Source organism: Alligator mississippiensis, chromosome 9, assembly GCF_030867095.1.
Source record: "Alligator mississippiensis isolate rAllMis1 chromosome 9, rAllMis1, whole genome shotgun sequence".
NCBI classification, from domain to species: domain Eukaryota; kingdom Metazoa; phylum Chordata; order Crocodylia; family Alligatoridae; genus Alligator; species Alligator mississippiensis.
The window spans coordinates 29,758,232-29,786,039 of record NC_081832.1 but is presented as its reverse complement, the minus strand read 5'-3'; the positions used below and the strand labels follow the sequence as shown (position 1 = coordinate 29,786,039).

The window sequence follows — 27,808 nt, the reverse complement described above, 5'->3', positions numbered from 1 at the left end:
AGCTAAGCCTGACAAGCAGGTGGAAGAGAAGCAAGTGTAGAGGAGGGTTCCCATGGCTACACTGCTTTAGTACCATTTTCCATGGGGTGATACTTCTCTCCTGGCTGGTGCACCACAGGCAGTAGGCAATGCTCACACTGAGCAGCAGTAACTGACTACAGCAGGCCTCACACAGGAAGAGCAGCTGCTGGAGCAGGGAGGCAGCATAAGGCTGCTGTGAAAGATGCCATAGAGAAGCACCACTAGAGGGTGCTGCAGCTGCCTTTAGAGGACCATGTGGCTCCACAATGGAGAGGTAAGTCCATACTAACCCTCTTTATTTTTTATTTGCAGCATGAAGAATAGAAGCCAGGAAGTGCCAGCCTCACTCCTCCTGTTACATATGCCTGATGCACCTTGGGTGCAAATGGCTGCAACAGTCATTGCATCTTTTTACTGAGTGAATAAAGCTAGCTTTCCAAGAGACGAGGCTCCTTGCTGTCTGGGGTGGGGGAGAGGAACAGCCAGCCAGGCACTGTTTCAGAGCCTCTCAGAGTGAGGCATGGACATGTCTGACAACAGTGGGTCACAAGAAAGGATGAACTGAAAAATTGGCACCTAGAAGAACCCCTAGAAGGGGACACGGATGGCTTAAATAAACTCTGGCCAGATGCACGCCAGCCACAGGTGCCAATTTAGAAGGGGCACCTGAATGGTGCTCTCCAGCAGCTCTGCCCAGGGTGCCAAAATTGCTAGTTATGCCTCTATGTCTGGCCCCGTTACCAGCTGCACATGGTTGGAGGAACACTTAGAGGTCTGACACTACTTGAGCGGGCAGGAGGCGGCATAACCATGCCCATCCACATGAAGTGGAAAGCAAGGCCCTGGGAACTGCAGATTGTAACAGTAGTTGACTTTGATCTCATTTAAACTGTCAGTCAGGACCTAGCTGGCTGGTTCCAGAGTCACTGGTTAAAAGTCCAAGCATGTCCAGCACAGCACAGGCCTGGTTTGAGGAGCAGCAGAGAAGGCTCCTCACAGCATGCCTTGGCTATCCCCTGGGAGGACACTTACCTATGGATGAGAGAATCCCTTCATCACCTCTGCCCTGTAGATCGCAGAAGTGGGTACAAGGAGTAGCTAAAGTAATTATTATAGTTATATATCAGCAGCCTAGTTGTTGGGAGGAGCTCATATTACCCATCCTATGGCTGCAATAGGCAACATTAATGCAGGGAGCAGTGCAACGGTCCCTCCCTGGGATTATTGGCAATCCAGCTGCAAAAAGCCACCTGGGTTCTGCAGCCTAATGGGGTGCAGCCTAGCAGGGTGTAGAAACTTGGAGGACTCTTGTTTGTGTGTCTACAGGGATGGCAACTCCTGAATGGTGCTACTACACAGGACTCAAGAGGATTCATATCAAATACCGAACCTCCCAGTCTTCTCACTTGCAAGGGAACAAGTGGAAAAGACACCACTAAACAGGCCCTTCTTATTGGGGCTGCAAACCAAACCAAAAGAGAACAAGTCTAGTTTTATTTCTGTTTTAAACGGGTCCAGAGGAGCTACAGCATAGTTTATTCAATGATGCTGTAGTGCCACGCATCTGAGGGCAGCCCTTGCCAAGCTCAGCCATTTTTCTACTCTTCCTGTGCCTGTAACAATCTTCCTTGCCCAGTGGGGTAGACAGCCTTCCTCTTAGGACTGGTACAGCAGCTTGTCTCCCTCCAGCATTACACAGCCTCTTATTGCAATGACCAGCTGCAGAAGCAGGAAGAAACAGCAGGAGCTGTTTTCCAAGTAAGCTATTGCTGAGCTCTTCCCTCCTGCACTAGCCATACAAAGATCTGCTGGCTACTCCAGGCTTAGGGCAGGAAGTGCCTCGAGATAAGCACACTCATTTGTATAGAGCAGGCTTGTCTAACATATGGCCCATGGGCCGCCATGTGGCCTGCCAAGCCATTTTCTGTGGCTCGCAGTGCTGCTACGGGAGACAAAAGTAAACGCTGTTTACTTTCGTTCCCACTCCTTTTCCCCCCCCCCCCCCCCCAGACCCTCAGCAGCTTCTTAATGGCTGCTGAAGGTCTGGGGAAGGGACAAGGTTCCTACATGCACCGCATCAGATTGATGTTGCCAACACAGTGCAGCTCCTCCCCTCCCCCTTCATTTCACTGTGTCCAGTCCTAGTCCCACCCCTCCCTTCCTCATTTGCATGCTGGCCCCGCCCTGCACCAGTCTCTCCAGCCGCACAGGCCAGAGCAGGTCACAGTGCAGCGGGTGGGAGGCGGTGTGGATGCTGGCGCAGAGGGATGTTGCTGCTATGGCTGTTGGGGCGGGAAGCTGGCACCTCTCCCACCTCCCTGCATCCCCCTGCACCTGCAGACATCGTGCTGGGGGTGGTGAGTCACAGGCCCTAGGGAGGGAGCCCTGCTGGTTGGGCTCAGGCTGCCCCGGGGGAGAGGGAGCAGGGAAGTGTCCCTGCCCGTCCCACACACCTCTGTAGGGTCCCTGCATGTCCCCCTGGCTGCTGAGTCCAGGTGCACAGGTGTGGAAGCATCCTTGAGGCCGTCTAGGTGGCAGGGAGGATACGGTGTGGTCAGGCAGCGCCCCTTGACCCCCCCCCCCCCCAGGCTGTGGCTGGACTGGACAGGCCGCGTGAGCACCCACTCCTGCTGGCCCACTGGGTGATAAAAAGTTCATGATCCGGCCCCACATTCAAAAAGGTTGGACACCCCTGGTATAGAGCATCAAAAGGTCACCACAAACTCTCTATTATAACCTGTACACCAAAAGAGCAGGGGCTGCATACTGAGCTGGTTGGGTAACTGCCCCTGACATGGTTTAGCTGGCTTGGGTGGGGATTGGGAGAGACCATATCCCATTCAGAGTTCAGAAATATGAGAGTATCATAATCATGAACTGTGTTGGTAAAAATCTGACACTTTCCTCATCCTCCACCAGGGCTTGGAGAGCTCTGCCAAAGCAACAGGAGAGCAGAACTTAGGTAAGCTAGAGTCTGAACCAAGATAGCAAGGCTCAGTCCCCAGTGACCCACACCGTGGAGGCTTTCAGGCTGCAAGGATTCCTTTGCTTTGACAGGAAATGCCAGCAGCTCTGCTCACACAGCAGGCCAGAGTTGATATAAAGAAAGACATCTCCACACAGGTTTCTTTTAAAATAGATTTCTTTAATAGTTTTCATTTAATATGTTTATTTGCAGTTAATAAATTGGCATTAATCTGGCATTAATTAAGCACAAACCTCAGAAATTCACTGGGATAGTGCAGATTTCCTTGAGTGTGTTCAACCTGATGAGATCCCACCCCCATGCTCCACACTCCAGCACAAAGTCGGATAAAAATCCACATTACAGATGGTGACCAAGCTGGCATGCTCTCCATCCTACCCTGGCACAGACATTTCTCCTGCTGTTCTTCATTAAATAAGACATTTCTACTACCACAAGAGGGAAGAATCAAGCTGCTTCTGGTGACTTGCAGGGAGGCTGATATGAACAAAGAACTCCATCAAAGTCAGAAGTGAAACTTAACCCCAATTTATTTAGCATCTAACAAGTCTGTCAGAATCCCATGCAGAGCCTTCCCCACAAGGGATGGGGCTACTTTGAGGGAGGAGACTGAAGAATTTGCTTTTTGTGCACCTGGCAGGGGCAAGCTAACTCTCGATGAGCCTCTTGCAAGAGGGATAGTGAGGCTTGGCTCCAAGATTCCAACCCAGAACGGTCCTTGGAGCTGTTGGTACTCATGAAAACCCAAAGTGCCTAAAGAAGAAAACATAGAAAACCACTGTGCTTCCCCCCACAGGACTGCGCACACACTACACAGAAAACAGGTGGGGATGATTTTAGCTCAGCCTTTTGCAGGCCAATTGCTAAGGATAAAAGCAGTTTGGCCCTTAATTCTGAGTTACACAAGTCTAGAAATACAAGACCAAAACGCATTCTCTGCAGGTTTATAGCAGCAATCTTTGGATGCACCAGTTACCTACACTATGGAATAGGCATCCCTTATAATTTAAAAGCTTTTTAGTTTGAAGCATTTATTTTGAGTGCACATCTATTACAGGTAAATATAGGCAGAGACACCAAGAAACAAAACTTCCCTAAGAACAAAAAGTATTTAAGCTCCAGAGGGAAAAGCTGATGAAGAATAGAGAGTTGTAGCTGGTACCCCCAATAAGTGAAATCTTAGGTGAAGGAGCGATATTGACTGGAGGTGGTGTGTTGAAATGAAGTCTACTAGGGAGCAAAATCCCTTGAGGAGAAGACTTCTTATGACTCCAGCTGGATGTACTGGCTCAGAAATTCTGAACACACCACAAGGAGAATGCTGACTCTCCCATGCTATCTGGCTTATATGAATGGGACCTACAACAGGGACCGCTGATGTACATATTAATAGTAGCTGAAGTCATCTCAAAAGACAGGTCTGATTACAGAGAGGTCAGCACTCTTCAGATGGTACAATTCCCATTCCAGGATCTGATCTTCTGTCCTGCACATTCACACCCCTTGTCAGGAATTGAGATTTTTTTATTCCCTCTGCTGGCAAAGGTTATTATACATTGTAAGATGAACATCTTGTTCTGTGCCAGGCTTAGCTGCAGAGCCGTGTTCTCTCTTCCTTCATCTGACTGCAGACAAAGTCCTGGAGAAGATGGTTATAAGCCAGGGCTAGGAGAAGGAATACACAAAGGCACTGAAGTTCAGATCCCCCCTTCACTGTCAGTTCCTGCAATACATCTGAGGAAATTCTAGAACTGTCCGTGCAACCAATTATTAGTGCAAACTGATCTAAATTATTACATTTCAAATTTAAATTTCATTTTTTGGGATGACTAGAAAAATGGACTTCTTTTAAATTAGGGCCACAAAATACATAAGATGCATTTTAAATGCATTGGCTTCAGACTTCAACAACGGACTATTTCATTCCAGGAAATCTCACCATAATAGCATCCAGCCTTGGAGCAACTTGTTTAATACTCCTGATTATGAGCTGCAAGCTGAGATTAAGCACTTAGTTTTGCTAAAATTTGTAAGCTGCCGGGGGAGGTGGGAGCAAAGTTATTTTTAACCATGAGTGTTTATGCTCAGCATTGTGTACGCTTACCCATTAAAACAACAAACCCAGGAAAAAACCTGACATCTCCAATAAGTATTGCACTTTGAGATTAATTATGTGTTTTGATTTTAAGGTACTGAAGACTGCAAGCTTAGATACTGGTGTTAGGCTTCCAGACATAAGCAGGTTAGTACTAACTATGTTTAAGAGCATATTACCTTGCAAAAAGTACACTGGTCCAGATTTTAAAGTCAGATTAGTTACCCAAGAAGGGACAAGCTACAAGTTTAAAAATCAGTAAATTTTAATTGGTTAATGCCCAGTCAAAGCTAGGCCCCGGACTGCAATTCCACTACTACTGAAATGTCTCTTCTTTGCAGCGTTGTAAATACATCTTCAGATGGGAAATATCCACAGAAAGGACAGCAGCAGAAGCAGAGACGTCCAAGTAGAACACCACAGTCAAACAGATGATGGCCAAAGAGATTTTGGTACAAACAATCCAAAAGTGGATAGTAAAAAGGTGGAGAGAGCTATAGCTCCCAGGAATTAAGAGGAAACACAGTCTGGTCAAACCTAAACTCCAAATCCCAACCCAAAGTTAAAGCTGATGTGAGTCCTCCTGGTGGCTGTGTGCGTGTGGCCTGCATGCATCAGGAGTCCCAGTTAGGCTGGTTTGTCAGACCTTGTGTTTGAATAGGTTGGGACATTTCCTGTGCTTTTCAAACCTGCTAATTCTGTGGTCATGAGGAAGAACCAAAATTAAGCTGGCACATAGAATACTTCCTTGTCTGTCAATGGAAAAGGTTTGAACTAAATACACTTGCCTGAGAGAAGCAGGAAAAGGCCTGATTTTTGTGGAAAATTACTTTTATCCCAAAATGACCGGAATATATGGCTGAATGTGTTGCCCCGACAGTTTGAAAAGTCTATAGAGATCAGAGGCGGGACAAGAGTCTTTAACAATGCAGTAGTATTCCATGGTTCCAAGAAGCATACACGCACTTCACAGCGTATCCCTGAAAATCCAGTCTGTGAGGTACCTTCCAAGCACTGTCCATCAGCAGCCAGCATCCAAAGAGTCATTCCTCAGTGAAATCTCTGTCAATGTCCATATATGCCTCATCGATGTAGCTAACTATGGCACAAGGTGATGTCCGATCTGGACTAAGCAGTATAGATACAGTCTCTTTCCAGTAAGTAAAACTAATACATGAGCTCTGTGGAGGAAGAGAAGTTAGGGTCTAATTAGATGAATATTGACAAATTACAATGAAGTTCATTAAAATGAAGCTGAAGTGCCTTCAAGATATGCGTTTTGAACATGCACCCAACCCCCCTCCATCTGCACATTGGCCCAGGGAAACCTGAAAGTGTCACTGTAGTGCAATTCATTCATACGGCCAACATTTTAATCCCTTGGATACTATTTGGCCTACACTGTTTTCATGGAAGCTGTCACACAGCAAGAATTTACCCAGCCCAAAAAAGGGGAACTTAAGAGTTGTATTGAACATGGTAATCAATCTGGAGGAAGCCAATATTGCTGCTATTTTTATAGCATCTCCACAAACCAAAAGACCTAATTTCTCACTGTCCATATGCTGATGAGACAGTATTTCCAACGCAGAACAAATACCCCCTCCTCTGACCAGACAACAGAAAAGCACATGGGATCTCCAGTTCAAGAAATAGGACAATGCTGCGTTAGACCCTACAGCAATCCTACTAAATATGCTTTGAGACTGACAGGAAGGGGATGGGTAAATTCCACAGCCAAATACCTACAAAACAGAGACAGTACAATGAAGAAACAAGATCCCTGATGTGTGCGCTGTCGTGTCACAGGTAATCATTAGCCAACCCCATTAAAGTTCTGCAGGCCAACAGAGCACCTGCAAGTTCATCTGCTACTTCATATGCAGGCAAGTTAAAATTATCCAGGAGACTTAACCAGATCTTTTCCAGGGAATCCCTAAGTGTGTTCCTCTTTCTGAATGCCTAACTTAACATGTTGATGTGTAGTATGCAAAACTGTTGCTGTCAAGCTCAGTAACTGAACTCCAAGGATGTCATGCTTTAAACAGGAAGCACTAACACAGTACACTACAAAAATATCAAGTATCTCTAAATGGGCACCATATTTGTTTACTTCTAATCTTAACTTTTATGTACTTTAGTTCAACATCTATGAAGTGGGGTTACCACCTAGTCACCCTACCAGGGTGCTGTGAGAAATTGAGCAACTCGTAAATGAATGGGACTAGGTGAGGCACAACACAGAAGGGGGCATGACAAACCCGTACATAGCTTTGGCCCCTGCCAGACATGGGTAAAGATGCGAAGGGATCTGATGCGTGATTCACAATCATGCTTCCTGTCACAGCACGCATGCATGGCAGGAGATGCAATTGTGAGATCATACATCATATCCCATCACGCCTTAATGCTGGTGCAGGGGGAACCCAGGATCACAATCCCAGGTTCCCCCTGCACTGGCAAGTAGCAAGCTCCTATCGCTGGGACCACAGGCCTCCTAGCTGTCAGGGAACACCTGACTAAATGTTCAATTAATGGAGCAATAGAAAGAAGCTAAAAAGTTATTAGACTTTTTTTGGGGAATAATTGTGTGGCTTATTCCTTGTTTTATCACACCATTATTTGATTGTGCAGCCAGGTCACAATTTAAGATGTGATTAACTGGTTAAACACCTCTTAAGTGTGACATGGGGTAGGGGTCTTTGGAATACAGTCTACACTGGAAAATAAATACAGTCTAGTGTTAAGCCACTGACAGAACACAGAGTGGTGTGGTGGGGGGCAGGGGGGAAGGGAGGAATAAGAAATAGATGTTAAGTCACTCCTATATCAAATGGGGTAGGGATCCAGTGGAAAAAATAGCATGTGATCATGTAGTTTAAGATTTCTTATGCATATATGTTAGGATAAATTAATGCTGGCATTTTGTAATATTTAGGTAGGTGACTGTGTGACCTTAATATTAAAATGGTGTGGGAAATTGCCTAGGATTTTTAGAAACGGGAGGGGGGATTCCATCATGTGACATCTAGACCTCACAATGATCATCAAGAAAGTTGGAACCTCAGGTTCACCATACAGACTTCTCCCACTTGAACTGACAGAGCAGTAGACTGCACCACGAAGGAGGATGGAACAGTCTGTCAACGCGTTTTGTTCTGCTGACAGCAGAGCAGTGGCAAGACTTAGGAAGCATTCTTCAGTGGGCACAGACTCCAGTGACTACCATCCTCCAAACCTAATGCTTTCTGCCTCATTCCCTCAAACATACCACTATCTCCTGTCTCTTCCAACCCCAATTCCTTGGTTCTGTTCTCACCCCAGCTCATCTGATCTGTCTCCTCCACTTACCTTTTCCTGTCCTGTTTCCCTCCTGCTCCTCAGTCCCAATCTCTCTGCCAACCCAAAATCAAGCATTGCCCAACTTCTATGTCAGTCTTCCTAATCAAATCTATTCTGACCACAAGTTGAGTGGGAGCCTCTCTTTTCCTTTCTGCATTCGAATCAGGTTGATTCCCCTTCTGTGCTTCATGGGCCTGGAAGAGGGTCAGTGAGACCACAGGTAAGAGATTCCTGAACCTAGCACTGTCCATAGAAGCCTGGAACTTGAACTGCAGTTGCAAGGAATGTCCTAAGAATCTCGAGTTGGTGCAAGCCCAGTGTAAATGGCAACCTTAAGGATGATAGCAGTTAGAAAACTGAGCGCAGCCAAAGTTATGAGTCAGGGCTGTTGGAGTCAATAATGACTCCAAGATCCTTTTCTGCCTCTGTGTTCTCAAGAAGGGAGTTTCCCATCTTATGTCAACTTAGCAAAAATGTCAACTTAGCCAAAATGACCCAGTCAGGGTCATATTTGCTCATGGTTCTTAGTCCATTTCTTATTAGGTGGTGGGAAGCCTGGATTACTGGTAATATGGGGAGAGAGAGGGGGAAAGGAAGGGATGTCTGCTTGTCAAGTTTCCATGTGTTTATATTTCCATTTAGAAGAGACATCTCTGTGGGTACTGTATTTGGTGAAAGCTTAATTAAAAAAATACATGCTATTTTTAAGCAGCCTTTGAGCATTCACCTGTTTCACTTATACTTTAAAGTAATTTAACTGAAGACCATGCTTTAAAAGATGGTATTGTTGGTCTAATAAAAGGTAGCATCTCTACTACAAGTCCTGATTGCCTTTTCCTCTAGACCAATATGGCTATGACTTGGATACCTGACACATGAAAGATATTGAATTTTAGCCTATTTTTTAAATGAAATTTTCATATTTTCCCAAGCAGGAAGCAACTGTGACCACTTGAAACCTGCGATCCTGCTCCTGCCTTTGTTTCAAGGTAGTTTGCATCATCACAGATCCTCACAGGAGGTGAGAGGCTCCATACCAGCTATGAACTAACTGCCCAGAGGAGTATCTATTGACTCCTCTTTGAAATCCTATGAAATATGAACTTTAATTTCTACCCAGGAGAACTTTTACAATCTTTTCTCCAATGCGTGATGAAGGGTGTTTGTGCCTGAAAGCTTGCAATTAAAGAATTTTTTTTTTTTGCAAAAATCTTGTTGGTTTAATAAAAGATATCATCTCTACTACAAGTCCTTGGTTGCTTTAAAAGAGGTCATTTATATCTAAAGTTTAGCAAGCACAAGAAGGATGCATCTGCTAGAAAGAACAAGAGATGAATTCAAGTCCAAAGATGGTGAAGAGGCTAACCTGGGAACAAGAAGCAGCTTCAATTTTCTTTTGTTTGCATGAACAGAGACAAGAAGAAATGGAGACCAAAATCATGGAACCCCATCTTCATTTGAAGCAACTGAGATTGTTCACAGACATTCAAAGCTGCTGAAATAGGATTAACTGCTCTAGTGCTACCTAACCTATCACGTCTACCAAAAATACACAGGAAATTTAGGTGCACTTCTACAGCTGGGATACACTTTACCTACTACTCTTATGAAAAGGCGAGAAAGTGTTCCACTGAATGCATGGACATACAAACACATTTCCTGCAAGGCAGAGCCAAGGGTTTTACTGTGCATCAGCTGCTTTGGTGCAACTACCTATGTGCATGCTTGTAATCTTTGGTAAACTGAAGCTCAACTGCACTTGTTTATCCTGCAGTGATGGAGGGTATGGGTGGGGAGTTAGCCAGGAGTCAACATACAGGAACCCCTTTTTACCCCGCAATTTTTTGTTTGTATGTCCACACCATGAGACTATTATTGGATCAAAATGCAACCACCAAAACAAAGCATTTTACAAACAAAACAAATCATGCAACACTTCCGGTATTATAGACCCTACAAGCCTGAACGGAAAAGTTAGAGGGAGTTCAAAGAGCATCAAAAACTGATTACTGGGAAGGGCTACACAGCAAGGAATGCTGAAGGGCTCAAATTTGTACAGCATAATTAAGTGTTGCAGGGAGCATGGCCATGGAAGAACAGATGAATACACTGAACAACAGGTAAACACTGAAACACTGAACAACAGGTAAAGATCTCTGACATTAAGATTATTGAAACTGCATAATAATTCCTTCCTAGGGAAGGCAGCAGAAACCCTACTGCTTGGGACACTTAAAGGAAAAAGACACAGAATTAGAACAACACTTTTTGAGGAAGGACTCTGCACTAGCTCCCCAAGGAACTGGCTAGATTATCTAGAAAAATCTTCTCAATCTCTGATCCTATCAAATAAAAGAAAAGATTCACAGCCTTATGTTGACTCACAGTTCTGATTATGTGGCACACTGGCACTGAACTGGTAACACAGTAAAAATGCTTTAGGATGTTATGCTGAGGACTAAAGCCATTTCCTTACTTCCTTCAAAAGCCTCATTTCCCATATATATATAATCTGGGCCAATACAAATGGAATTTAAGAGCACCATGGTTGTCTCTTACCACAGAAGGAATTAAATACATACATTTTCTAAGCAAGTGCTGTCTTTGTCTTTATTGAGGTAATGCTGCTGCCAGAATCGCAAGAGACTGTGAAAGTTGTTCATGATGAAACCAGGGTACTTCTCTGTATATTCCATCTGTTGCAACGTGTGAAGGTAAAACGGTAGCTTGTCTTTCCTTCGGGCCAGCATTAAAATAACTAAGCTTGTGTTCAAACAGCTGACGTTTTCCTAAAATAAACAACATACAATAAGCAGTAATGGATATCCTTAATAAAGGATATCAAGTGTTCTAGACACCATTTTTCATGAGAGGAACACAGACGTTGCTTAGGGTTTGAATTTAATGGAGCAAAATGTTTTTATTTCTATTGTATGGTTAGGACAGCTGTGTCACAACAAGAAATCAGCCCCTAGAACTGATGAATGACTATGATTACAGCAGTAAAATGTTACTGTCAGTTCTTTACCTGTGTAAGTGTCTGCACATGAATTATATTAATTAGGCGGAAAAGGAAGGACATCCTCATGGACATCTGAGACATGTATGATAACAGGTGGCACTCAGACAAGACTTCTGCAACTATGGGGAAGACAACCAGATCATTAGATTTCCATAGATTAGATATAATCATATTAAGCTTTCAAAGTTAATGTGGAAGCAAGGACATATCAGTAACTCTCCAATCCAATGCAGAACTATGTTCAGCTGAGCAGACAGGCAGCATCTGAAAAGGAGAAAAGGACTGAAGATGGCTGTCTCAAGGATGGGTCATCTTCAGTCAAGAGTTCTTATATTACTATATGGACTGTGAAAGAAGGCAAGGAAAAACTAGCAACACAGGAAACAGAGCAATGAGAACTGGTGCTCATAGTTATTAAGCACATGTGCTGAGTATCATTTGTCTTCGGCACTTTCCTACCAATGATATTAAGGCTTAGTTTAATTAAAATAATGGAACATCAGAATCACTGAGTTTTCCTTTACCTTTAGCATCCGACTGGTTCTCAAATCGGTCCAGGGACAGTGTAATGCAACGAACCAACATGTTTGAGTCTACCAAAGAACTGTTGATCTGATTCAAAAAGATCTGAAACTAAAGAGAGAGAGTTGCAAAAAACAAAGATTCTCTATGTAGGGATCTTTCAAAGTCACGGTAAGCAAAAGGGATTTTCATGGGTCACTCCACAGTGCACAGAGCTGATTTCATGGCCTTTTCATGACTCCACCCCTTGTTGCTGATGTCCTTGCCCCTCACTGCTGCCAGCCTCTTACTGGGGAGCCAGCATTTTAGTTTTAGTAGGTTTTATGTGGGGGTGGGTGGGGGGGTATGATTTCATGGATAATGCCTGATTTTGTGGTTTCTGTGAAATCCATGAACTCTTGAATTAAGTAAGTCCCTGTCTACATGTGCACATTTTGTATTAGGACAAGAGGCAGAATTGCACACACCCTGAGAGCCCAGTATGACCAATCGTATGCATGTTACCCTTCTTATTTCAGTAGTGCATGGGTAACAGACTAGCTATTTGTTGCAGGAGGACTATAAACAAGACACCGTGAATAGTAAAGGTACACAGTAAAGGGCAGGACAGGTGGAAAACTGTTAGAGCAGAGGTCAGCAACCCCTGGCACGTGTGCTGAAGCACGGCATGTGAGGCCATTTTGCTCGGCACACCACCGCCAGCCTGGGCTCTAGGTAGCTGCTGCTGGGCTTAGTGGCTGGGCTGCTCCCAGCAGGTGGCTGGGAAGCTGCAAGCAGCCTGGGCTCTGTGGTTGGCAGCAGCTACCCAGAGCCTGGGCCAGCTGCAGCCAGAAGGCTGCAAAACAGCTGCTCCGGGCTCCAGCATCAGCTCCATACTGGCGGGCGCACGCGCACCTCGGAGCAGACAGTGGGGGAGGGCCCTGAGGCAGTGCAACCCTGGCCTCTCCTCCACTGCTGGCACAGAGCTGAGGATTGGGCTCCGGGGCCTGGCGCAGATTTTTGTAGCCAGCCTGGGCTCTGGGTAGCTGCAGCAGGCAGTGGGCAGGTTGCAAACAGCTGCACTGGGCTCCACAGCCTCGGTATCAGCTCCATGGTGGCGGCGACTGCATGTGCACCTCAGAGCGGACAGTGGGAGGGCTGTGTTGCCTCAAGCCCTATCCCCATCGCTCCGAGGTACACATGCATCCGCCAGTATGGAGCTGATGCCGGAGCCTGGAGCAGCTGTTTGCAGCCTCCCAGCTGCAGCTGGCCCAGGCTCTGGTAGCTGCTGCCAACCACGGAGTCCAGGCTGCTTGCAGTAGGGCCTGCAGCTGAGCCTGCCTGACTCCCACCTGCTCCAAGCCCAGCCTTGGCCCAGCCCCACCACCACGATGAGGCTGGCGCTGCCCCTTGTCAGGAGCACCACACCTTTTGCAGGCTTAGGTGTGCGGGGTGGGTGGGCAGGCTCCGGGCTGGGGCCTCGGCCAGCTGCGCTGCAGCCTCGGGGCTGGCTCCCTGGGGAAGCACAGGGGCTCTGGCAGAACCAGGGCATTGTTGGGTTGGACTTTGTCCAGTAGCCCAGGAGCCTAGCTCCGTGTGCCCGCGCATCTGGTTCTGTGCATTTGTCTGCCTCTGTCTGGTTCTGTGTCTGTGTGCGCACACATGTGTCTGGTTCCGGATGTGTGTGTGCATATGTCTTTTTCTGGGTGTGTTCTGGCTCTCTGTGTTTGTGCACGTGGTTCTGTGTGTGCATGTGTCTGGTTCTCTCTCTGCTCTCCTTTTTCTTTCTCTCTCCTCTTTCTCTTATTTGTCTCTTTCTTTTCTCTCTGTCTTATTGCAACATGCTCAACACAAAAGGAATACACAACACCAAAGGCAACATTTATAATTATTAAATATACTAATATGCAGTGCATCCTGTCATGTACCCCCAACCTCATTTTGTTTTTCTGGCATGCCGACACTCCAGCACCTTCCAAGGTAGACATTGTGGTTTCTTCGGCACTCCAGCCAAAAAATGTTGCCTACCCCCGTATTAGAGCAAGCCCAGGAACTGGCAAACAGGAAACCAGTAAGATGGAAAACAATAGGAAGAACACTCCAACATAGGCAAAAGGACCAGTGAAACATGAAGTTGAGGGCCACCAATGGTAGACTCATATGCCTGTACACAAATGCTAGGAGCATGGGGAACAAGCAGGAAGAGCTGCCCCTCCTGCTAACCAGTAAGGAATACAATCTTATTTGGATAATGGAGATTGGGTGGGACTGCACCCATGACTGGACCACAGGTATAGAGGGCTATACCTTATACAGGAAGGATCGCATAGGGAAGAAGGGTGGAGGTGTTGTTCTCTATGTGAAAGTTGTAATCATCCCAGGAAGCCAAGAAAGACAAAAAGGAAGGGCAACAAGACCCTCTGCGTTAATATACAGGGAGGGTGTGATGAAGGGGACTTGATGGTAAGAGTATATTACAGACCTCTGAATCAAGTAGAGGAGCTTGATCTGGAATTCTCCAGAGGACTGGCAGAGGCTGCACAGTCATGAAACATGGTTGTCACGGGTGATTTCAATTACCCAGACATCTCATGGGAAGAGCACTCAGGTAGATCTGAGCGATCGCATAGCTTCTTCACTTGCATCGAGGAGCTCTATTTGACTCAAGAAGTGTACAGGCCGACTAGGGGAAAGACGCTCCTAGATCTGGATGATCTAGTGAGTAACCTGAGGATCGAGGGAAATCTAGGTGACAGTGACCATGACAATCATTTTCATCGTCCATTGTAAGGCAAGGAAATCAGTCAGTAGGGTAGAAATCCTTGATTTTAGGAAAGCTGACTTCTACAAGCTTAGAAGATTGGTGGATGAGGCCCTGCAGGACCATGGTCTGATGGGGACGGGAGTCCAAGAAGAGTGGGTGTTCCTCAAGGATATGATCCTTGGAGCACAAAGGTGGTCTATTCCTGTTTGTAAGAAAGGTAGCAAAAGGGCTGGGAGGCCCCCTGGCTCAATAGAGAGGTCACGGACCTCTTGAAAATGAAGAGAAGCCTGTAAGAGACGGAAGCTGGGAATTCCCCCCCGCAAGAAGAAGTACACAGGATTAGAAAAGCAAAGGCAGAAACTGAATACAAACTGGCAACAGAAATCAAAGACAATAAAAAGTCCTTCTTTAGATACGTAGAAAGCACGAAACAAGGGAAATGTGGGACCCCTGTTGAACGCAATGGGACAGCTGATAACTGACACTCAGGAGAAAACCAAATTCCTAAATGAATACTTCCTGTCAGTTTCATAGTTTGTAGGGTCAGAAGGGACCTTGACAGATCATCAAGTCCGACCCCCTGTCATGGCAGGAAAGAGCACTGGGGTCAAACGACCCCAGCAAGGTGTTCATCTGGTATTCCATCAGACCAAGAATATTAAGTTGCCTGACAGGAAGCAGGATGGAAAAGTGTGGGGTGATCACTCACCTATAATCAGTGAAGATCTTGTGAGGGAATACCTAGAGAGCCTGGTTATCTACAAGTCAGCAGGACCAGATGAACTACACCCAAGAGTGTTGAAAGAACTGGCTGATGTCATTGTATGACCAATGACAAAGCTATCTGAGAACTCATGGCACTTGGGTGAGGTCTCAGAAGACTGGAAGAGGGCCAATGTGGTGCCTATTTTCAAGGAACGAAGGAAGCAGGACCCAGAGAATTATAAGCCAATCAGCCTGACCTCAATCCCTGGAAAAAAATTATCAAAGAATCCATCAGTGATAGGCTAATACAGGGGCGGGCAATTATTTTGGGCAGAGGACTGCTTACTGAGTTTTGACAAGCCATTGAGGGCCGTATGACAGGCAGCCAAGGGAAGATGAATATTAATTTTCTAGATTTTTTAGGGGCCCCATGAGCCAGATAGAATGGCCTGGTGGGCTGCATTTTGCCCACCCCTGGGCTAACAGAAGGCAGTATTCTAAAACCCAGCCAACATGGCTTTGTTGCAAGTAGGTCATGCCTGAACACCTCATTTCCGTCTCTGATCAGGTAACTTGCCACCTGGATAAGGGAGATGAGGTTGACATCATATACTTGGATTTCAAAAAGGCCTCTGACTTGGTTTTCCATGATGTCCTCATGGTTAAATTGAGAAATTACGGCCTCAACAACTTAGCGTAGCTGGGAAACTGGATCCGAGGTCAGACCCAGAGAGTGTTAATAGACAGAACCAAGTCAACATGGCTACGGGTGACTAGTAGTGTCCCTCAAGGCTCAGTACTTAGACCAGTGCTTTTCAACATTTTCATCAATGATTTGGATACGGGTGTAGAAAGCGCATTGGCAAAGTGCGCAGATGACATCAAGTTATGGGGGAGTGCGGTCATGCTGGAAGACAGGCTGAGGATACAGGCTGACCTGGACAGGCTTGTAAAGTGGGCAGACCTAAACCTGATGATATTTATCACTGAGAAACAAAGTGCTCCATCTGGGGAGAAGTAATCCACAACATACTTCCAGGCTCAGTGGTGCTACACTAGCCAGCACCACAACTGAAAGAGATCTGGGGGTCACAAAATGAACATGAGCCACCACTGCGATGCTATAGCCAGCAAAGCAAACAACATGCTGGCAACGATGCATCTCAAGTAAGACTAAGGATGTCATCCTCTGGCTCTACTCAGCATTGGTGAGGCTGCAGTTGGAGTTCTGCGTCCAGTTCTGTGCACCACACTTCAAGAGGGATGTAGAGAAGGTGCAAAGAGTCAAAAGGAGGGCCACACAAATGATTAGAGGTCTGGAGAACAGACCATATGAGTAGAGGCTGAAGGACATGAGACTGTTCAGCCTGGAAAAGAGAAGACTATGGGGGGCACTTGGTGGCAGCCTTTAAGTATATTAAGCAACTGGGGTAGGGGCTGACCATAAAAGAAGCTTGAAGCCAGCAATCTTACAACCTCAACATATAGGGAAATATCTGGGTAAATCCTGGGTCCATTAAAATCAAGGGACAAAACTCCCCAATGACTTCAAAGGGGTCAGGATTTCATCTTTTTTCATTTAAACTACTGGTAAACTTAGATGAATGGCAGAGTGGAAACAAGATAGACTAGAGTTGGTAATTTTTTCCCCGTTGAAACATTCGGCAAAGCTTTTTTTTTTGAGCAAAACAACCTGGTGAAAAACTAGTATTTTTTTTACATTTTCTACATTTCCACAACCCCTACCAAAAAACAAACACCCCCTCCCCCCCCCCCAACAGAAAAACTGATGATTTTTTTTCAGCTCACAACAGCAGAAGAATAGGGCAAGATATAGGAGTGTTTTGTTTCAACAAAAATAAAACAAAACTCAGTGTTAAAATAAAAGGGAACACAATTTTGGTTAGGCTTGGGTTTTGGATTAAAAATCTAGCATGCTTTGACTGGCTATCTTGCTAGTCACCTCCCCTGGACTTGTGCAAGTGATTCTACCTCCCTGATAACTCCCTGCAAGACCACAGGGTCATGCATTTAGTGTGACCCTGGAAAGGGAATGGGGTTAAACTAAGTACAGAGTTTCAAAAAGCCCAAGGTGGAATCAATTCAAACTTCGCAGGTTTTTCCAAGCAGCGACTGAACCGATAACAAACTGAACTGACATTCAGCGTTCAGGTGGTCAACACAGGCAGAAGCTGCACTGGCCCAGGCTAGGAGCCTGGGGGAACTCATGCAAAGCACCCCTCATGGCCACTCTGCCTAAGGCTGCTAAACCCAGTCCAGGACTAACTGACTTCTGGACACAGCCCCACCTGTTGTCAGCCACAGGGATGGGAGATTCAGCAGACAATCTCTCCCCAGTGCCTGCCTTTGGTAGTGGTGGTGGGGGGAGGGGGATGACAGAGAAGGGATGTGTTGAAGGGGAACACACCACCTCGCCCTAGCTCCCTCAGCTGGGGTCTGCCTGGTGCCAGGAAAAGCCCCTACCAGGGGGCTTTTCAAGCTCCCGAAAGGTTGGCGAGTCCAGCTCAGCGAGCCAGGTCCTTCCCCAGCATGTATGAAGGAGGAGGGAACATACCAGCCCAGCCCAGCATGCTCCCCAGAGCCAGGGTCTGCACAGTGCAGGGGGGAAGCTTTTTGCTCCCCCGCAGCCTGGTGCGTTCCCCCCTGCCCCATCCCCAGAATTGGATGGCTGAGGAGCGGACAAGGCTGAGCTGAGCTGATTTGATCCCAGGCCCCTGGTGGGGTGCCCACCCCCCAAGCTGGAGAGACCCCAGCTGGGGGGGCTGGTGCTGGGCAGGGGGTTCATTTCTCCCCCTCACCATGTCTCTCAGAGGCTGAGGGCTGGGGAGGGGATGGGGCTGAGCTGATCCCAGCCTGGATCACCTGGATGCAGGAGGGGGAGAAAAGTCCCTACCACCATGGCTTTTTTTCCCCCCTTGTCCCATACAGACTGGGGCTAGAAGTGCCTCGGGGTCTGTTCCCCTGCTCTTCCTGTCCTGACGGGCTGACAGGAAGCAGGTTAGGGAGCAGAGGCTTTAGTGCCTCAGCACAGTGACAGCTGGGGGCAGGGCCATCCCTGCTCTGCTGGAGCAGACAACATAGCCCAGGGCTGCAAAGCATGCTGGGATGCTGGACAACTGTGAGTTAACTTGAATCAGGAGGGGACAGAAGTTCCATAAACCAATTTAACCTCAATCAGTTAAGTCTGATACTATATCCAACCAGGTTTATCATGAACTGGGTTCAGTCATTTTGAAAGTAGTTTATGTACCTGAACTTCTTTTCTGTTACAGTTTTAAACCAGTTTCAGATCACTTAAACCAGTTTTTGTGTAAATTCTGTCCCTAGCCTGGGAGGGATACAGTAAATGAGTTCCTTCCATATACTCAACTGTAAAGAATTTGCCACTCTAGGGTAGTAACTGGGGGGCACATATAACACTTGAGACGCTATAGGAGGGGTGGGCAAAATACAGCCCATGGGTCAGATCTAGCCCATGGAGGGGCTTTGTCCCAACCCATGATGGGTCCCTCAGTCCTGCCTAGCCCAGGAATCATACCACAGTGGCACGTCTTGCTTCTTCCTGGGCATGCAGCGAGGCTGGGGCAGCTCAGTGCTGGACTGCCTTTTTAGGCAGCCCAGGCAGTGCCAGCTGCTGGCCCCACCCCTGCAGTACTGGCATCAACCCACACGCAGCCCTGACCCACTGCGCCTCCTGCAAATACACCAGCAACAATAGTCCCAGCAGGGCAGAAGTGTACTTTCATAGATGTTAGAGTCAGAAGGGACCTCAATAGATCATCGAGTCCGACCCCCTGCATAGGCAGGAAAGAGTGCTGGGTCTAGATGACCCCAGCTAGATGCCTATCTAACATCCTCTTGAAGACCCCCAGGGTAGGGGAGAGCACCACCTCGCTTGGGAGCCCGTTCCAGACCTTGGCCCCTCGAACTGTGAAGTAGTTCTTCCTAATTGGTGTGGGAGAAAAGCAGCCTCTCCCCTTCCCCCTCAGCGCTGCCCAGCACTTCCTGCAGCAGCCGTGTGGAACCCACACTGGGCTGCCCTGCACTGTCACTGCCACCTCCAGGCTGCTCCACAGGGCAGCAGGGGCAGCACAGAGGAGTCGCATGGCAACCCAGCACGGGTTCCACATGGCTGCTGCAGGAAGTGTTGGGCAGCACTGAGAGAGAGAGGTTGCTTTTCCCCCACTGGCCCCACTGCTGCTGCAGCTGTTCAGTGTGAACAGGCAAGTCTGCATCAGGCACGGGGCGGTGCTGCGTGTGGGTCCCTGCCAATACTGCAGAGCTGAGGCCAGCAGCTGCCTAGAAAGGCAGTCCAGTGTGGAGCCACCTTAGCCCTGCTGCGAGCCCAGGAGGTGGCAGGATGCACCACGGGTGGGTGAATTGAAGCAGGCATGGGGGCCGGGTCAGGGCTGTGAGCACGTGTGGCTGATCCGTTCCTGCTGGGGTCAGTTCAGAGAGGATGCGGGGCGCACTGGGGTTGTGCGCTGATGGTAGTGGTGGGGAAGCACTGCAGGGTGCATGGGCTCCAGGCTGTTGCGGGGTAGGGGCAGGTGCTGACCAGCTCAGGGGGGTGCATGTGAGGGGCTCGCATGCACACCCCACCATACCCACAAACCCTCCCCCAGAAACCCCACAACCACACTCTCCCCCACCCACAATCACACACCCCACAAACATCGCAATCCCCCATACCCCTCCTTACACACACCCATAGGTCTCTGTGGGTAGCCCAGCTCACTACTGCCTGCACATACCCCAAACACATGCAGCCACACAACTCCACAAACCCCATACCCACCCAACACAGCCCCAAAAACACCCCCCCACAAGCCCTCTATATCCACCCACATCCACACATACCCCCCACACTCCATATACACCCATGCACCCATTACCACTGCCCCGCAATATACAAGACCGAGACTTCATTTTGAACTATTGTGCAATCACTTGTATATATGACACAAAAACATACAAACAGGGACAAAAAAAATCTTTTAAAAATAAAATTAAAATATGTCACTGTGGATATTAGATTTTTAGTATATAATTTGTTTGTTTTTTCCCGGTTCCAAGATGGCTAACCCCCTTCCCAAATAGAGTATTTCAGGCCAAGGGCAGGGAATTCCAGTGACAAAGGGCAGGGGCCAGGACTTATGGTACCAAGATGGCAACCAGGAGGCAGGGCACTTGTCAAGGGGCATGGCTACACTTGCAGTCCTCGATAGCTCACCAAAACTCATGAAGCAGCCCTCCAGGCGAAATAATTGCTCACCCCTGCACTACAGCATTAGAGAGCTGGCAATCTAAAAGGAACTAACACTCTTGCCAGAATTATATTTTCATTCCTATTCTGAGGCTTGTCAAATTCAGTGAACAGAGGAGGGAATTTATAGTACCATAAAAAATTGTGTCCCCTTGTTCAACTGTCATTCAGAAAAAGGCTCATCTCTATTAAAAGTGCATGTCACAGACAGCCATGATAAATGCATTTAATCACTGAGATCTGTCGACAAGCTGTAGCACACACCTGCCAGGCCCTACCTGCTGCCTGCTCCCCCAGCTCCCCTGAGCACCCCTGATCCCCACCCACAGCTGCCCCAGCCAGCCCCAGCTTCCAGCTCTTTTAAAAAAAAATAAAGCCCCCACTCACCAGCTGCTGTCAGGCAGGTGGGGTGATCCCCACTGCCCCCCACTGTATAGGGATTGCTTGCCCACCCCCCCTTGGCCTGGCAGCAGCTGGTGAGTCTAGAGTTTTTTAATTTTAATTATTTTTTTTAAGAGCTGGGGCTGGGTGAGGCAGCCATAGGGTAGTGGGAGGCGGGACACTGGGAGAGTGGGTGGGGATCGGTGGGCTCGTAGCCAGGCCCCCCATGAAGCGTGGGGCAGCGGGGACTGCCCTCCTGAGTGGGGGATTTTTTATTTTATTTTTTTTTTAAAGAGCTGGGAGCTGAGGCTGGGAGAACAGGCAAGGGATGGGGGCTTGTGACAGAGCTCCCCACACAGCATAAGCTAGTGGAAGGCAGCGGGAATCACCCCGCCTGGCAGGAACCAGTGAGTTCAGGGCGCCTTCTTTTTTTTTTAAAAGAGCTGGGAGAGCAAGCAGGGGATGGGGCCTGTCTGATTTAGAGATTTAGCAGATTTGGCAGCGACCGAATCTCCAAATCGGATTCGGCTGAATAGATTTGGGACAGTGATTCGACTCAGCAAATCGAATTACTGTCCTCCAAATCACCCGAATCCAAAGCGAATACTAGCTGCTTCGCACAGGCCTGCTACTTACGCTCTTTTTGTCTTCCACCACAAAGAAATTTATGGAGTATTTAACTACTTAAAAAGCTTTACTAGCTAACTGCCACAATAACCAAAGTCATGGACCTGAAACAAGGCTCACTGAAGTCAATGAACATGTTTTCTTCTATTGAACTACTATGAGTTTGGGATCAGATCCTTTATGATCATGTAACAACCAGGCCTCCAGGTAGATTTTCAGAAAACACTACATCCAACAGCTCCCACTGAGAGCAACAAGAACTACTGGACAGGGAACACTTCTTATAATTTCTCTTTGTCTCCTAACACACAGACACAAGGAACAGACTGATTGTAACAGTAGTGCAGGCCTGTCCAACATATGGCCTGCAGGCTGCCATGCGGCCCACCAAGCCGTTTGCTGTGGCCCCGGTGCTTCAACGGGAAACGAAAGTAAACACTGTTTACTTTCGTTCCCACCCCTTGTCCCTCCCCCGGCCCCTTAGCAGCTTCCTAATGGCTGCTGAAGGGCTGGGGAAGGGACAAGGTTCCCACACGCACCGCGTCAGCTTGACGTTGCCGACATGGTGCATGGAGGAAGAGGAGTAGCCCTGTGCCGCTTGGGACAGGATGAGCCAAGCCGGAGCAGCAGGGGCTCAGCTTCATTTCTCCCTACCTGCGCCGGTCAGTCCCGAGCAGCACATGACTCCCCCGCCGCCTCTGCTGGCTGGTGCCAACCTAGGCAGGTCTGTCCCATCTGGAGCAGCATGCAGCTGAAGCCGTATTCCCACGCGCTGCTGGGGCTGGGAGGAGCTAGGCCGGGTCGGCAACGGCCAGCAGAAGCGGCGGCGGCGCCATGTGCTGCTCGGGACTGATAGGCACAGACAGGGGGAAAATGCAGCTGAGTCCCTGCTGCTCCGGCCAGGTTTGTCCTGTCCCAAGCGGCACATGGCTCCGCCACCACTTCTGCTGGCCAGTGCAGACCCGGCTGGGCTCCTCCTGTCCCCAGCAGCTCGTGGCTTCAGTTGCATGCTGGCTTCCACCGCTCGTGGCTTCACTGGCTTCAGCCGCATGCTGCTCCAGATGGGATGGACCCAGCCGGGTCAGCACCAGCCAGGAAAAGCGCCATGCAGCTGAAGCTGGCCTCCCACATGCTACTGGGATGGGAGGAGCCTGGCCAGGTCGGCACTGGCCAGCAGAAGTGGCGGCGGAGCCATATGCCGCTCAGGACAGGATGACCCCGGCTGGAGCGGCAAGGGCTCAGCTGCATTTTCCCCCTGCCTGCACCCGTCAGTCCCGAGCAGCACATGGCTCCACTGACACTTCTGCTGGCTGGTGCTAACCCGTCCGGGCTCCTCCCATTCCCAGTAGCACGTGGGAAGCCAGCTTCAGCTGTGTGCTGCTCCGGATGGGACAGACCCGCCTGGGTCAGCATCAGCCAGCAGAAGCGGTGGCGGAGCCATGTGCCGCTCGGGACTGACAGGTGCAGGTAGGGGGAAAGTGCAGCTGAGCCCCTGCTCCTCTGGCTGGGCTCATCCTGAGGTTCATTTCATGTTTGTAAAATGCTTGGAGAGTCTCTCATAGATGCACTACATAGAAATGCAAAAATATATTTTGACTTATTTGGTTGGCACCTTGGTCTTTTGACTCAGCTTTGAAAATCTCAGCCCAACTTCCATTAAAATGAATGGGATTTAGAGGGCTCCAAATCTTTTATGACAACTTTGTAACATGCCTATCTCCCCCTTTTTGCAAATCTCAGCCATAGTTTGGAAGCTCAGCCAAAGAACATAAGAGCTTCTGAACATAAGAGCATAAAAAGTGCCATGCTTGGTCAGCCCCATGATCCATCTAGCTCAATATCCTGTCCCAAACAGTGGCAGAGGTGGATGCTATAGAGGGAGAGTTTTGAACTGGTTATTTAGACCCATTTCATTGTCACTTCCTGCAACTTCATTGGTGTCAAAGGTCACGTGACATCACTTCCTGATGTGATGTCACTTCCGGTGAGGTCTTTGAATATGGCTCACCGGCCCACTGCGTGATAAAAAGTTCATGATCTGGCCCCACATTCAAAAAGGTTGGAGACCCCTGCTGTAGTGCGTGTAAACAGAGGCACAATAGCTACGTTACATTTTATCCATCTACTATACCTCAGTCAGACCCAGAGTATCAAATTAACCCTACACTGTAACCAGTTATGTCAGACTGGCATTTGGCCCACAGCACAAGTTTCTTCAGGTTTACCTTCTCATCTGTGTTGATGTATTTATTGAACCTCTTGAACGCATCAATGTTGAATTTCATCAATTCTCCCAGAAGGTCAAAGTAACTCTGAAGCACGTCCCGTGATTTGCATTCGCTGTCAACAATGCAATAGAGAATATGCTGGCGAAAGAAGAAAGTATATTAGCTCCACATTTTAGCTCAAGTCACTAGTAAACAAAGTCTAATGCTTGTAATCAAGCTTCTGCTTCAAAAGTTTTTCCATGTTTGATTCTGACATGATAAAATTAGAGAAGCAGTTTGGAATTTTTCAATAGCAGTCTCCAGAGCATGAGAGATTTAAACCTAAGATCCAAACCACTCAGAAAATCAGTTTAAATCTAACCAAAATCTAGTTACTATGACCCTGTATAATATTTAGATTCCTATTATCAATAATTTAACAACATTTGAGAACTCCCATTGAGTTTGTTACTATGGATATGAAAGGTTAAATTTTTAAACAAGAACTATATTTATATTGGTAATGCATTACCGGTTAATGTTTAGCACAGGCAGCAGTCTGGCATGGAAGAGAAGTGGCGCAGCGCCTCAGGAACAGGAAGGCAGAGTATTAGGAACAGGAAGGCGGCAGGGCAGGTAGGGAAGAGCAGGGGAGGGGAAGGGGTGAGGAGAGACTAGTAGTCATAGCTAATCTGCTCCCTCTCTCCCAGCATGCCGGTGTCTGCAGTGGGCTATGAAAGCCCCTTGCCTGCTGCCTGAGGCTTCATGTGGGCTGTGTTGTTTAGTGAGGCACTTGGGCTAAAGAAAATATGAAGGTCACCTCCAAAAGTCCTCTCTTTAGCAGAAAGATCTGGTCCGCATAGGAAGTGGTGCCTCGTAAAAAACTCTCAACGGCCCTTGCCTGCCAAAACCTGAGACAGAGCAGAGAGAACTTCTTATTCCTAATTCAGTCTGATTGTAGCAACTAGTTTCACACCTCAGGGTAAATCAATTTTCCCAGCTTGTTTAGCTTCAACATGAAGATGAAGTAATGAGGATCCATAGAAGAACCAAACTGAAAGTGTTGGTCAGAGCTTTTTATGGTCCTCGTTTCCTCCAATAGTACTCATATGATCAGTGAAACTGGTACAAACAAAACAACCTCCCCCCCGCCCCCCCAAAATCCCAAACCAAACAAAAACAAAAAACACCAAAGCAATGATTAACTTACAATGACAGGAAGTCTTCGTATCTCACCAAAAAAACCCTGTAAATTTGTAAAATTTCCACCCCATAAATGTACATGGAACGCACCTGAAAGAGGATTCAGCTGGTTCCTTCTTCATGACCTGTAGAAGCCTGGTTAACAAACCTCTTTTTCCATCACAGACTAGACTTCTAAAAGATACAGAAATAAGAAGAGAGTGGAAGAGTTGGCAAGAGTAGTACACTACAAAGTTAACTTTTGGAGATTAAATTAAATTGTCACCAAGCTTTAATAAGCTAGTCCAGTATTACACAAAGTTATACATTAGTTACTTTCACACCATCACCAACTCATGGGTGTTGAAAGCTATGAAAGCTGCATTTTACAATAACTACAAAAAAGTAGTTTTTAAGGTAGTCCCAGAGAAAGCATTTTTGTTTGAAATGCTAATAAATACAAAGCTCATGAAGTTTTGTGATCAGAAAGTGAAGGTGATACAATACAGAAAATGAGAATGGAGGAGGCACATTTATTGTAGTTCTTACCACTTGCAGAGGGGAGAGTCTGGTTCAGTGACAAATGCAGCGTATTTGTATGGAAATCTAGACTGAGGAATATGTCTAAACTAAAGAATAATGGATACAGAAGAAGCCCATACGACTAAAGCATCAGTAACATTACCCTGATGCATACAGGAGATATCTCTGTGTACAGGAAGTAAACAGACAAGCTGACATAAAAATCCTATTATCCAGAAAGATTGTGTGTGGCCACTCTAAATATGGGGGCAGGAGCAGCGGGGTTGAAACACACTAATCCTAGGCCAGAAACAGAACTGTGCTGGCCTCGGGGCTAGAACATAAGCTGTCTTGCACATGTAGGACAAAATGGATTCAAGTGGGGATTCCCTTTTCTTTCACTCTAAAACAAGTAGCACACATATCTAAGCTGGTACATGCAGGTTACTACCTACATCCTGGTTAATGGAGTTGCTGATACAGGTTGTGGTCAACTGACCAAGCCTTCCAAAAAGGAGTGTGCTGGCTACAGATAGCTGCCTCCTTAGTAATGTTCTGAAGAACCAGGAAGAGTTTGCTCTGGGTTTTAAACATAATGGAAAAGGCTATCTATGCTCTCAGATCTATTCTTTCCAGAACACATGTATAACACAGGGTGGCTTTTCCTCCCGAACCGGTAAAGAGGTTCACTCCTTTCTGAAGAAGAGCCAGAAGGACAGCATTACTATGGAGAGGTTACAATCAATGTAAGAGGTGGTTTCTCATTACTAAAGGTAGATAATTTTAAACATTTAAAAACTGGAAAAAATCCCTCTTGTGCCATTCTTCTTTGAAGAAAGATAAGGGCACCTTTCCCCACACAGCAGCTCCCTGAGCTTACATGTAAACGTTATAGGTAAGGTTTACTGACCACAATGGTTTTGACTTACGAGCTCCGTAGGAGTAAGGTAAGGTAGATTCCTTTGAGTTGCACATCAACAGAATCAAGGGCTTGTCTATGTAGTTTCATTAAATCTGATACGTAAATCAACTGATGAGATGTAAATCTATACTGACAACCCTCTTCTGCGGTTCATTAGCCAGAAAGATTCCACCTTATTTCACAGCGGCCATTTGTGAAACTGGAAGTTAGACTGGCATATATCTACTGGCAATGAAACATGTAATATGGAAGTCATGGACACAAAAATGGAACCCCATGATATCATTTTCAGAGTACAAGTGCACTTTGGGTGCTTACAGACATAGGGGGAAAACCCCCCCAAAAACCCCTTTACTTTACAGTGCTTTACTTTAAGATTGGTGCACCTCTGTGCCAAGCACAGCACATGCTCAGAAGAGGAACTGCGTCAGTTTGACCCGTCTTGCCCAGTGTCTGTACAGCTCATGTGCTTCAGCAGGGCTTTTCTGGCACTCTTATCTAATAGCTGATTAAATCAGCTATTAGATAAAAGTGCTAAAAAGTATCACTGAACTGCATGAGGTATACAGACACTGGAGAGCTCTGTCAAACCAATGCGATTCCTGTTCCGGTAAAGCTTTGGGGGTTTTTTTGTCCACATCTATCAGCACCCTTTAAGTTACTAACAATGAGGAACATCATTCAATACCCACATTCTTGGTACTGCAATACATTGCTCAAATTAAGGGAATGACATGTTGTGCAAGATTTAAACAGAACAGACAGCACAAGTTCTTACATTGAAGGTTTTACTAAATGCCAAAAAAAAACAGGTTAGGACACCTAGCCCTTCCAGCCTACCTGTCTGTGTTAACAACTGCATCTGCTTCAGGGATGTTTGCTTTGAGAGAGATTGCACTCAGTTCATTAAGTTCTTGACTGTTTAAAAGAAGATACTTGTTCCTAAAAAAAAAAAAATTCAGAAAAGAAAATGAGGCTGAATAAATATACCCATTTGTTTCCTTTCTAATCTTTATACACTGCATCAGCATTATAAAATAGGCAGGAACCAGCAAACCAAAACCAAAGACTGCTTAACCATGAAATCTGTGAAGGTGGAAAGATGGAGACAGACATTAATTTATACAGCTTCCTCCATACGCCAAGAGCACGCGATCCTTAACAGGGCTACAAATCTGCTAAATTGTAAATCTCCCGTAAGATCTGGTTCCAGATGCTAATATTTCCTCTTAAAGCAGCTGCAT

At 46.9% G+C, this 27,808-nt stretch overlaps 2 protein-coding genes across 7 annotated transcripts in view; one reads left to right on the top strand and one right to left on the bottom strand.

The window, feature by feature from the left end:
- The window catches only part of MYH7B (myosin heavy chain 7B), a 54,892-nt gene extending 54,429 nt beyond the window's left edge, over nt 1–463 (top strand). Inside the window, exon 42 of the mRNA XM_019490206.2 lies at nt 334–463. Within this exon, the coding sequence (XP_019345751.1) occupies nt 334–345 (12 nt within the window). The 3' untranslated portion in view covers nt 346–463. The remainder of the gene's footprint in view (nt 1–333) is intronic.
- A 4,886-nt stretch (nt 464–5,349) lies between these two features.
- Nucleotides 5,350–27,808, bottom strand: part of TRPC4AP (transient receptor potential cation channel subfamily C member 4 associated protein) — an 89,929-nt gene continuing 67,470 nt past the window's right edge. For all 6 annotated transcript variants that reach the window (XM_059733265.1, XM_019490209.2, XM_059733262.1 and 3 more), the window contains 8 exons: nt 27,405–27,506; nt 25,232–25,315; nt 24,759–24,849; nt 23,957–24,097; nt 11,991–12,099; nt 11,473–11,585; nt 11,027–11,233; nt 5,350–6,283 (listed from right to left, as the gene is read on the bottom strand). In XM_059733265.1, coding sequence (XP_059589248.1) covers nt 6,146–6,283; nt 11,027–11,233; nt 11,473–11,585; nt 11,991–12,099; nt 23,957–24,097; nt 24,759–24,849; nt 25,232–25,315; nt 27,405–27,506 — 985 coding nt within the window. In that variant the 3' untranslated portion in view covers nt 5,350–6,145. The remainder of the gene's footprint in view (nt 6,284–11,026; nt 11,234–11,472; nt 11,586–11,990; nt 12,100–23,956; nt 24,098–24,758; nt 24,850–25,231; nt 25,316–27,404; nt 27,507–27,808) is intronic.